The sequence below is a fragment of the Lolium rigidum genome, chromosome 3 (assembly GCF_022539505.1).
Source record: "Lolium rigidum isolate FL_2022 chromosome 3, APGP_CSIRO_Lrig_0.1, whole genome shotgun sequence".
Taxonomy (NCBI): Eukaryota; Viridiplantae; Streptophyta; class Magnoliopsida; order Poales; family Poaceae; genus Lolium; species Lolium rigidum.
In genome coordinates this window covers 115,630,749-115,643,655 of record NC_061510.1, presented here as the reverse complement: position 1 = coordinate 115,643,655, position 12,907 = coordinate 115,630,749, and the positions used below count along the sequence as shown (strand labels likewise).

Sequence of the window (12,907 nt, the reverse complement as noted above, 5' to 3'; positions counted from 1 at the left end):
TTATTGCTTTATGAGTTAACTCTTATGCAAGACTTATTGATGCTTGTCTTGAAGTACTATTCATGAAAAGTCTTTGCTTTATGATTCATTTGTTTACTCATGTCATTACCATTGTTTTGATCGCTGCATTCATTACATATGCTTACAATAGTATGATCAAGGTTATGATGGCATGTCACTTCGAAATTATCTTTGTTATCGTTTACCTGCTCGGGACGAGCGAGAACTAAGCTTAGGGATGCTGATACGTCTCCGACGTATCGATAATTTCTTATGTTCCATGCCACATTATTGATGATATCTACATGTTTTATACACATTATATGTCGTATTTATGCATTTTCCGGCACTAACCTATTAACAAGATGCCGAAGTGCCGATTCTTTGTTTTCTGCTGTTTTTGGTTTCAGAAATCCTACAAAGGAAATATTCTCGGAATTGGACGAAATCAACGCCCAGGGTCCTATTTTTGCATGAAGCTTCCAGAAGACCGAGGGGGAAAGGAAGTGGGGCCACGAGGCGCCGCCACAGTAGGGTGGCGCGGCCCAAGCCCTGGCCGCGCGGCCCTAGCGTGTGGGGCCCTCGTGTGGCCCCCCGCGTTGCCCTTCCGCCTACTTAAAGCCTTCGTCGCGAAACCCCCAGTACCGAGAGCCACGATACAGAAAACCTTACTGAGACGCCGCCGCCGCCAATCCCATCTCGGGGGATTCAGGAGATCGCCTCCGGCACCCTGCCGGAGGGGAATCATCTCCCGGAGGACTCTTCACCGCCATGGTCGCCTCCGGAGTGATGAGTGAGTAGTTCACCCCTGGACTATGGGTCCATAGCAGTAGCTAGATGGTCGTCTTCTCCTTATGTGCTTCATTGTTGGATCTTGTGAGCTGCCTAACATGATCAAGATCATCTATCTGTAATGCTATATGTTGTGTTTGTCGGGATCCGATGGATAGAGAATACTATGTTATGTTAATTATCAATCTATTACCTATGTGTTGTTTATGATCTTGCATGCTCTCCGTTATTAGTAGAGGCTCTGGCCAAGTTTTTGCTCTTAACTCCAAGAGGGAGTATTTATGCTCGATAGTGGGTTCATGCCTCCATTAAATGCGGGACGGTGACAGAAAGTTCTAAGGTTGTGGATGTGCTGTTGCCACTAGGGATAAAACATTGATGCTATGTCCAAGGCTGTAGTTGTTGATTACATTACGCACCATACTTAATGCAATTGTCGGTTGTTTGCAACTTAATACCGGAAGGGGTTCGGTTGATAACCTGAAGGTGGACTTTTTAGGCATAGATGCATGCTGGATAGCGGTCTATGTACTTTGTCGTAATGCCCAATTAAATCTCACTATATTTATCATATCATGTATGTGCATTGTCATGCCCTCTCTATTTGTCAATTGCCCGACTGTAATTTGTTCACCCAACATGCTATTTATCTTATGGGAGAGACACCTCTAGTGAACTGTGGACCCCGGTCCTATTCTTTACATCGCATACAATCTACTGCAATTGTTCTTTACTATTTTCTGCAAACAATCATCTTCCACACAATACGGTTAATCCTTTGTTACAGCAAGCCGGTGAGATTGACAACCTCACTGTTTCGTTGGGGCAAAGTACTTTGGTTCTGTTGTGCAGGTTCCACGTTGGCGCCGGAATCCCTGGTGTTGCGCCGCACTACATCCCGCCGCCATCAACCTTCAACGTGCTTCTTGGCTCCTCCTGGTTCGATAAACCTTGGTTTCTTTCTGAGGGAAAACTTGCTACTGTCTGCATCACGCCTTCCTCTTGGGGTTCCCAACGGACGTGTGTCAACTGCACGCATCAACCCTCGAAACATTTTATGATGGCATAAAGTACCAAAAAAGAAAATTTATGTCTCCCAAAATTAATTTTTTTTATAATGATCAAGAGATGTTAAGCATTCGAACAAATATAGGAGAGCTTCCCCAAGATTAGTGCATTATCTAGGATTTTGCATATGAATACAAAATGCACAAAACTAGGATCATCACGCTACCTATATCTACTAAAATGCTAAGAAAGTTTGAATAGACAAATTAGGTCCATAAGATGTAAGGAAGACACGTGGGAGTCAAAGCACAACACATTCATGGCAATAAACAAGACAATTTAAACACAAGAGCCAATGTAAATATGATCAATAAATTTTTACCTCATAATAGATTGCCAATTGTCCTAGGACAAGAGGTATTAGGAAATATTTCCGGTGGTAGTTTGTAAGTATATGTAAGATCATATTTACACCAAATAAAGCATATGGTAAAAGATAAGAGTTAACCATCATGCAAAGAGAGTTTCTTGATAGCTTCAATTAGTCATACCAACATGCAAAGAAATTAATAGCATTCATGCCAACATGCAGAGCAATTAATAGAATGACTTGAAGCACATGGTTTCCCATACGTGTATTGAGGGACACGTTGTGACAAACCATGCCAAGAAAAACTTTCACAAATAAGATCCACAAAGATATTAGCAATGAAGCCATTTAAGAAAATTGGAACTTGTTTGAGAAAACATGTCACATATGAGAGATAATTTACAATATCAGTTCTATGTGACACAACCTCAAATGTTCACATTTCCTAGGCTTGTAATATGCACAAAGCTTATTACTCCCCCATAATGTGATAAATAATATATTTTCACAAGAGGCAAATAAGATCCAACTATAGATATTAATGGACATTGGAATTTGAATTTCTCATGAAGATGACATACCACATAGAGACTAGATAATCTTGCAATATCAATTCTAAGTGATACTCCTCATGTACACACATTGTTAGGATCATGAAATTCCCAAAGGAATATCACTCCCCCAAAATGGGATAGTCCATTAATCGCTCATAAGAGCCATATAAGATACAACAAGATGTAAAGTGGCTCCAACACAAACACAAATACATGGTGTGCGACCCAACATGCATAGACTTGATTTCTCAATAAAAGCAAGTAGGAAGCACAACATATACAAACACATGCTAGGAACAAAACTAACACATGCAAAGGGGCGAGTAACTTTCAATATAAGTGAGTTGAGAACATGTTACCGCAAGGAGGAACATTGAATATATGATAGAAGCAAGATAACCAAAAAACTTGGCTTGAGATAATATAAATGATGAAGATCCCTTAATTCTTCATGATGTAGCCAAGTCTCCAATGCCCTCCAACAAGCACCTATTGATCAAGTTTTGAATTGTTGGTCCCCAACTAAGTTGGGTCCTAAGAGGTTAGTCACAATAGGCTTGGCAACCCAAATGGTTCTTTTCTTGACACCACTTTGAGCACCAACAAATTTGGCAAACACATTGCCACCCTCATCCTTACGAAGAGAATAAACATCATCAATGGTGATAGAGTTGGATGAGGTACCGATAGTGCAAAAGGAGGAGATGTGGCCCTTCTCACGGCATATGTAGCAAGTTCTTTTCTTCTCCTTCTTCTCACTAGATTTCTCCACAATGGGAGCATTGGCTTGCTTCCTCTTGGGAAGTGGCATTTCTTCAACTTGAGGTTGAATATGAGTTTGAGCTTGAGGCCGCTTCCCTTTTTGCCTCTTCTTCAAAGGGCAAGCTCTAACATGATGCCCTTCAATTTTGCACTTGAAGCAAACAATCTTGGCCGAGTCTTTGACTTGTACTTGGCCCTTCTTCTTCTTGTTGTTGTTGTTCTTGGACTTGTTCTTGTTGTTGGATTTGAATCCAAGTCCACTCTTGTCATTGGGGGATTGTTGCACACTCAACATCGTGTCAAGTTTGCATTTCCCTTCATGACTCTTTACCAAGTCGGTCTTCAAAGAAGTGACTTGGGCCTTGAGCTCTTTGATTTCCTCTACATGGTTAGTAACAACACAAGTACTAGAGGAAGTAGAACCTTCATTGTTAGAGCAACAAGGCAAGGAAGATAATTCATCACAAGATTTAGCAATATTATGAGTGGATGAATTACTAGGACTAGCACATGGCAATATAGCATTTTGGGTAGTAGTGCTAGTATCCACATGAGGCTCACAAGGTGTTGCCTTTGATATGATAGCCTCATGAGCTAACTTTAGCCTATCATGAGAAGCTAGAAGATCCTCATGGGAGCTAGAAAGCTTTCCATGATTTTCTTCCAATTTCCCATAATTTCTAGTTAGCAACTCAAGTTGAGCCCTTAGCTCAACATTCTCCTTCAAGATAAATGCTTCACAAGAAGTAGAGTTAGTAGCACAAGCATCATTATCAATAGCAATAGGAGAAGGCAAGTTGGCATGCTCTTTTAGATAAGAAGCTTTAAGTTGCTCATGCGACTCGGTGAGTTTGGTGAGCGCACTCTCAATGACCCTTGAGCCCTTTTTGAGTTGCTAAAAATCCTCAAGGAGTTTAGCATTAACAAACACAAGCTTATCATTTTTTAGCTTTAGTTCATTTGCCATCTCAAGAGCTCTATCATGGTTTTCCTTTTCTCTAGACAATTCTAGAGCAAAGGTCTCCTCAAGAGCTTCCTTGATGATTTGTTCTTCTTCAAGTTCATTCTTTAATGATGCTACATCATCGGCATACTCTCGTTCAAGAGCACCGTTTTTATCAATGGTGTTCTCATGCATCCAAATAAGTTTTTGGCTCTCAATAGCGGTAGTCAAGATTTCAAAGAAGTGAGAGCTAGCAATTTTATCTTTGTAAATAACCTTGAATACACTCTTACCCTTATCGCGTAGAGAGACAACCCAATCCTCTTCTTCATATTCATCCTCATCCTTATCACCACGAGAAATATTAGGTTCCATGGTAGGAGGTACCGTGGAACCCTTGGCCATAAGGCATATATGAGGGCCGTGAGATAAAGATGAGGAGTTACTTGAGGCTCCTTTCAAGATCTTGTCTTGACCAATAGAATTGTTGGTTTCCTCTACATTGTTAGTCACATAACAACTAGAGGAAATAGAAGCATTTTTATCATGGTCACAAGACAAAGAAAGCATATCATCTTGAGATTTATTCAACAAACTTACACATGATATGCAAGGACTATTAACACAAGCATGTAGATGATTTATAGTGCTATATGTGTTTATGTCGATAGATGAAGCATTGCAATGAGATAGGGATGAAGAATCATCAATATTAAGCTCAATATCAACATCGCAACTTTCATCACCACTCACCATATCATTACCTTGTGTCTTGCCACACATTGGTGAAGTGGAAGAAGATGAGACCTCATCACGGCCGGAAGTGGAAGCAATACAACCATCCTTAATAATATTGGACACATCATATTTATCTTGAATCTTTGTCCATAATTCATGAGCGCTCCAAAAAGGCAAGTATGGAAAAAGACCTACATCTCTCAAAGCATTCATAAGAACATAAGAAGCTTGAGAATTGAGATATAAATTTTTCTCATCCTCTAACGATAGATTTTGTGAATCCATAGGAGGAGAAAAACCTATATCTACAATTTTCTCCATATGAGGGTCAATGTCCCGAAAATGACTAAGCATGCAAATTTTCCAAACATCATAATTTGTGCCATCTAATATAAGAGTGTTATCGTGCACTAATCCTCTAGCCGACATCTTTACTCTCAAGGCGGTGAAGCCTAAGAATGAGAGACCTTGCTCGATACCAATTGAAAGGACACGGATGTCGCCTAGAGGGGGGTGAATAGGCGATTTAAAACTTTTACGAGATGGGCTTAACAAATGCGGAATAAAACTAGCGTTTACTTTGTCAAGCCCAAAGCCTATATACTATTGTTCACCTATGTGCACCAACAACTTATTCTAAGCAATGGTTCACCTATGTAAACCAACAACTTATGCTAAGCAATACAAGCAAGTATGTGATAGCAAGATATATATAACTTCAAGCACGATGGCTATCACAAGGTAAAGTGCATAAGTAAAGAGCTCGGGTATAGAGATAACCGAGGCACGCGGGAGACGATGATTTATCCCGGAGTTCACACTCTTGCGAGTGCTAATCTCCGGTGGAGAGGTGCGGCTGCTTAGTGCTCCCGAACGCCACAAGAGGCTCACCTTGAGGTGTGGTTGCTCGATGCACACCAACGCCACAAAGGCCTCACCCCAAGATGCGGTACTCACACCACACACCGAACGCCACGAAGGTGCCTCACCTAAATCTCCGGTGACCCTCGCCACAAAGGCCTAGGTCACGGTTCCACTAAGGGATTTCCTTCGAGGCGGAAACCGGGCCTTACACAAAGATTGGGGCACACATCCACAACTTAATTGGAGGCTCCCAATAAATCGCCACAAAGGCGTAGAATCCGTCTAGGGTTCCAAGAACCCAAGAGTAACAACCTTCTTGCTTTCACCACCACGAATCACCGTGGAGAACTCAAACCGATGCACCAAATGCAATGGCAAGAACACCACAAAGATGCTCAAGTCCTTCTCTCTCAAATTCCAACAAAGCTACAAAAGCTATTGGGGGAATAAGAGAGGAAGAACAAAGAAATTCACAAAGAACACCAAGATCTAGATCTAGAGAGTTCCACTCACAAAGAGATGGATTTGATTGGTAGAAGTGTAGATCTAGATCTCCTCTCTCTTTTCCCTCAAATGGGGGCAAGAATCATGGAGGGATTGAGAGATAGTGCAAGCTTCTCTAGTTCAACAATGGAGGAGAGAGAGAGTGAGAGAAGCCACAGCCCAAGGAGGAAGAAGGGGGTATTTATACCCCCCAAGAAAATCGAGCCGTTGGGCAAAAACAGGGCCGGATAATCCGGCCTAAGTAAAGGCCGGATAACCCCCCCCCCGATAATCCGGCCTCTGGGACAAAACCTGGTCAAAATCCGGGCAAATGTCCGGCCCCTATACTGAGCAGCAATTCCTCAGGTCCTTAGACGATTTCGAGGGGGCCGGATATTTCCGAAATATCCGGCTCAAGTAAACTGCAGAAACACCAAAACTAAAACGGGCATAACTTTAGCATCCGGACTCCGATTTTGATGATCTTGGGCTTGTTTTGAAGCTAGGAACAAGCTCTAAAAGATCATGCAGGAAACCATCATAGTCCAACAAGGGAGGATAGAAACAAATGATGAAAGGTTTGACCTATCTAAAAAAGACATACCGGTAAAACCTCCAATCTCGAAAATGCAACAAGTTGCCCGTGCAAAAACCATTCTTGATGAACTAGAGCTTGTCATGAGAATAAGCACAAGCTCTAAATCATCACATGGATAAGATCCAAATGACAACCAAGAAAGATGATGAACCAAACTCGAAAACGCAACAAGTGATCTATGCGAAATCCGTTTTCGATGAACTAGAGCTTGTCATGAGAATAAGCACAAGCTCTAAAACATCACATGGATAAGGTCCAAATAACAACCAAGAAAGATGATGCAAGGATGCAAAGGTTTGAGCTCTCTCCGAACGATACGATCGAGTTACTCACTTGAGAGCCCTCTTGATAGTACGGCAACTATACTATAAACCGGTCTCCAACTACACTATGAGACCGGTGAGAAAGAAACCCTATCAAGAGCAAACCTTATACTTGCGCATTTCACTTGAGCTCGATGACGACGATCTTGACCTCAACAAGATGGAACGCCTTTCTTGCTTGTGTTTGCTTGACGAAGTCTTGTGGATTGCTCCCCCATAATCCACCATGGGAGAGCTTCTTCTTCGGCGCATCTTCACATAACCATGACCACCATGTGGATTGCTCCACCATAATCCACCATGGGAGAGCTTCTTCTTCGGCGCATCTTCACATATCCATGATCACCATATGGATGGCAAGACTCAAGCAAAGGACCTCTTCGAGATGGCTCATCTTGAACTTGCACTTCATTTCTCCATGGAAAGCTTCAAGCTTATGAACTCTTCGAGTTGGCTCATCTTGAACTTGCACTTCATTTCTTCATTCTTCATCATGTTGACGCCTTGAAGTAACTTGAGGGCTCACTTCATCTTCATCTTCAAGACATACTTGACACTTGATATCTTCATCTTCATCTTCAAGACATACTTGACACTTGATATCCTTCATCAAATTCTTCTTATTGCAACCTTGAAGCCAACATATGGTTCAAGAATTGCCTATGGACAACTCCTACAAATATAACTCAATGCAAACATTAGTCCATAGGGATTGTCATTAATTACCAAAACCACACATGGGGGCTCCATGCACTTTCAAGGGCCCACCTTTCATTCACACAACTTGCCTAGGAGGACGTGCTAGAGCTAGCTCTTGCATAAGGCTAGTCATAGTGGGGAGTAACTTAGACTAGTAACATGGCATATGTTACTAGTCTAAGTTACTACCTTCATAGTGGGTAGTAACTAATATGTGGTGTCATGCATTGTGTCATTTACTATGGTGTAGACTCAACTTTTCTTGGGGTGTGTGATGTTATGGTAACATAGCTAGTTACCACCCTACTCTCTTTCTTCATTCATTGCCATGCCATGTCACCAAAATGTCTTGGGTTGTGTGATGTTACTAGCTAAGTTACTCCCACTATGAGCAGTCTAAGAGCCCACTTACATTCTCTCCTCTTCTCTCTCCCTCCAACTAGACATAAATATGTTATTTTAATCCTTGTAGCCAGCTGACTAGGACTTATTGTACTTGCTCAACGAAGTGATGACTTGTGAGTGAGCCAGGCCAGCTCTGCTTTCCCACCGAGGGGCGCTCCGCCCTGTCAAAGCCGGGAGGAAAAGAGAGGGCACGGCGAGAGAGAGATAAACCCCCAATCCCCAAAAACAGAGGGGGAGAGCAAAAATAAATAAAACCGGAGCGGCAGATACAATAAGCCGCCGCCACCACCACCACGCCACCGCCCGCCGCTGCAGCAGAAAAAAAGCCGAGCAGTCGCAGCAGGCGGGGAAGGGGAATCGCCTGTCTCCTCGCCGCGGTGGGTTGGTGGCTTCTCTCAATTCTCCCTCTTGGATGCCCTCCCGCTCGCTTCTCCCCCACTCCACGCGCCGATCCGCCACCCAACAAACCACCAGCCGATCCAATTGACGGACGCGAGCTCACCTCTGTTCCTTGATTTCTCTCGGTCTCGCCGCAGCCTCGCCGTCTCAAGTCTCAAGAACTCAAACAAAGGGGACGAGGTATGGTCTGCGCCTCTGCGGTGCCGGAACTGGAGATTCTAGAAGCGTTCCTTGGCATCCTGGGCTTTATTCTATGGGCCTGGCCTAGACTTGATGACCTCGTATAGACTGGATAGAGCCCATAAAAGACAAATCAAACCCGACATCAACGGTCTGACCATGAGTTTTTCTTTTTAAGTTCTTTTCAATCATACCTCAACCAACCTTGCATGTACGAATTTCAAAAAAAAAAAAAAAACCTTGCATGTACGTACTGAGTAAATTACATGGTAGAGTCCCTTTCGTTCATTGTACCTGGACACCCTCCGTCCATTGCCGAGAACCTAGACTGGGATGCCAGTATCCTCCATTTCAGGTCTCCAGAAACCAATAATGGCAATGCTAACCGTTAATATATAAACACACATGAACGGGCACTGTATTCTCATTGGTTAATTCATCCCCAATGAAGCTTCTACCAATCAGAATATCATTCCCATGAACAGCGTGATCTCAAGGCCATAAAGGTTTGTGTAGATCAGTTGACTAAACCCTGGCTTTTCTCATGTTACTTTTATTTATTTGCTTTGATCATTGCACTGTAGAAATTTATTACAAATAGCATGAAAAATGGGAAACCACGTTCGATCTGAGATAGTTAATTATTATTTTGTTCATGTCGGGTTCACACTAATTGCACTAAATTCAGTTTTGGCTTAAAATTCAGTTGTGGCTTCAAAGAAAGACTAGTGTAACACTGAACTGGAAACCTTGTTTTGGTCCAAAAAAGGAGCATGCCTTTCTTGCGATTATCTTTTTTCATAATTGTGGATCATAGCACAGGCTTGTTAGATAATTATATTCACGTGTACGGTTTTTTCTCATTCCCATGTAGGTCGTTCCAACTTATATTTGTCGTGTTTGCGGCATTCGGGTCAGGCGATGTGGTGGGCTAGTAATGCTTGTGTGTTCATTTTTCCAGACCAGACATCTTAAATCATGTCAGCATGCTGACACCAACGTCAAATTCTTGGATGGTTTAGCGAATTAACGAATTTTGATGAACCTCTTACTCATTATTTAGGCATGTGCAATTGATCTCGTCTGTGACATTTTACTCTTCTCGTTGCGCGTATTATCTTGGGCATGCATGCCACATTGTGTTTATGTGTCCTAGTGTAGTTCTACGGGATAGATGTATGGCAATGTCGGATCAACATGTGGTAGTGTCATCACTTGGATGGCCATGGCCATGGGTCTGGCCTAACAATGGCGGCGATATGCATATTCCTTGTTGAAGGAATTAATTGTGTGTAGTTTTGTTGAATATACTATCGAGGGTGCAAATCCTTTGTGTGGTCTTCTCTGGTTGGGTTTGGTAAGAACCGTTTCCTTCTTAAGGGCATTTCTTTGGAAGACCCTTGATGTTATCTGAGGGTTGTCAAAAGCATGGATAATAACTGAAGTGTGACCGTCACAACATGATCACAATGGTTAGGTTCCGAGAAAGGTTTGGTTGTGTGAATCTTCACGACCCGATAGTCTTCTAGTGTCGAAGAGGCCAACAATATTTCCTACCGCCAGTGTGGTGCATAAATAAAATTCATGTTGTCTAAAATATCTACGAAAATTATTTTACATCAAATCATTTCCGGTGTCTTTGTACGGGCGAAATTAATAAATTTTCCGCACTTGTTGTCATCAAGAAGGTGAAAGCGTCTTGCTAGCTAACGTCACTTAGTTAGAGAAAACATCTACTCCCTCCATCGAAAATAAGTGACTTGGGTTTGTCTAGTGTGCCACCCCGTAAATTTATTGAATGTTATATAGTTTTTCGTTCTCTGTCATTGACAATGATGTGTCACTGGATTGATGTGAGCAATCCTTAATTGCTAAAAATATGGGGCGTAATCCATAAATAGTGTTCCTATAATGCATAAAAATGCTACGGAGTACTACGGTTGATCTTGAGGTTTAACACAAAATTTAACAGAGTAGGAACTTCCTTTTCATGCATGGTTGCCTCCGCTCGTTTACGCGCGTGTCAAGTTACTGAGTATGTGAAGCGCGAGTGCCTGACTATTACCATTCGGCATTCTTTCTTAAGTAAGTCAGTTAATGAGCTAATAATGTCCCGTTCTGTCGACACATGCTGACATTTCTTGACCACAACTCCACCGCGAATATACGAAGAGAATATATACATCGATCCCATGCACTGCGTTACTCCTACTACATTGCTTTACAGCTAGCGCAATCACAGATCATACTATCACTGACATGCATCCTCACCAGCTGCAGATGCCACCAACGGCGCCGACGCCCCGCGCCAGGCCCAAGCGTGCCACGGCGCCCCTCGACGCGGCCGCGAGAGCCCGCCTCGCCGCCCTCCCCAGAACCGCCGACGACAGTAGCGGCAGCGAGCACGACGCGGCGCCCGCACTCTCCAGCCTCGTCAACGAGTACCTCCTCGAGGCGGACGCCACCGTCGGGTCTTCCACCGTCCTCGCCGCGGAAGCCTCCTCCGATCCGGACGACGATCCCGACGGCACCAACAGCTCGCCGACGGCGGCGGCAGACGCGCTCGAGGAGATCAAAGCCAACCTCGATCCAGACGACGAGCTACGCCGCCGGCTCGTCTTCGCCGTGGCGGACGCCATGCGCGGGCTGGACGACCTGCGGCCGAACCAGTCGGCGTTCCGGCGCGCCGTGATGTCCCGCCTGCGTGAGCGCGGCCACGACGCCGGACTGTGCAAGGCGAGGTGGGACAAGTCGGATGTCATGGCCGCCGGGAGCCACGAGTACATCGACGTCGTCGTGGTCACCGCTGGCGAGAGCGAAACGAGGTACGTCGTGGACGTCAGCTTCGCGGCCGGCTTCGAGGTCGCGAGGCCAACGGTAGAGTACGAGGCGGTCCGGGCGGCGCTGCCGGAGGTGATGGTCGCGCGGCCTGAGCACCTCAAGCGGGTCGTCAAGCTCGCGGCGTCGGCGGCACGGCGCTCGCTCAAGCGCAGCAGCCTCAGCGTGCCGCCCTGGAGGAAGAGGCGGTTCATGATGGCGAAATGGCTGGGGCCCTACAAGCGGACGGTTAACTCCGTGCCGGCGTCGGCGGGTACGGCATTGGCAAGCAGTGGCATGGCGGGGATCTGCCGGACTATTGTTGGCTTCTTGCCGCCGCCTGCGGTGGTGGGGACATCGTCGCCGGACCGGCTTTGGGGTTGAGGTGGCTGCTAGGGGTCTGAAAGATGCAATTGTAAAGTTTCAGATCGCATGTACATTAGGTAACTAGCTATTGGGGTTTGATGATCTAGTGAAATAGAGGATGTGTCACCATCCCTGAGCCACTCACACATCCTGAGGGATATTTTGTGGTGGAGTTGTCCGAGGGTGGCCCCCAGGGCGTCAGAGAGTTGGAATCTGTGGGGGGTGCGGGCGTGGCCGGGCTTACTTCTGCTGGGCCAGGCCCATGCTCTCCTGGGCGTGAAACTGATAGTGGGCCGTGTAGGACGCGGTCAGTCACCCTGGACGAATCGTATGATGGGCCTAATGATCAGATGCAGTTAGTGGAGCGTGTGCCGGATGATGAACAGCGTCAGACGATTGCTGTGGAGGAGAAGCAAGCCCTGGACAGGATCAAAGGCTTTTGTGCGACGCTGTTGAAGAAATTGGCGCCGCCGCTGCTCCGGGAGGTTAATACCGCCAAGGAGCTGCGCGCCGATGCTGCCCCCTTCACCCCACGCCGTGTAACCCGGCATTCTGCATCTACATCGGCTGTCATGACTCCAAAACCGCCGCGCAAAGTCTCTGCAG

The 12,907-nt window shown here is 44.9% G+C and overlaps 1 protein-coding gene across 1 annotated transcript; it reads left to right on the top strand.

The window, feature by feature from the left end:
- Positions 1 to 11,377: 11,377 nt before the first annotated feature.
- Positions 11,378 to 12,319, top strand: LOC124695394. The gene has a single exon (XM_047228248.1). The coding sequence runs from the start codon at positions 11,378 to 11,380 to the stop codon at positions 12,317 to 12,319; it is 942 nt and encodes a 313-aa protein (XP_047084204.1).
- The last annotated feature ends 588 nt before the right edge of the window (positions 12,320 to 12,907 follow it).

What these genes read in the sequence shown, in the direction of transcription:
- LOC124695394 (XM_047228248.1), top strand. Translation starts at nt 11,378, where the DNA reads ATGCATCCTCACCAGCTGCAGATGCCACCAACGGCGCCGACGCCCCGC.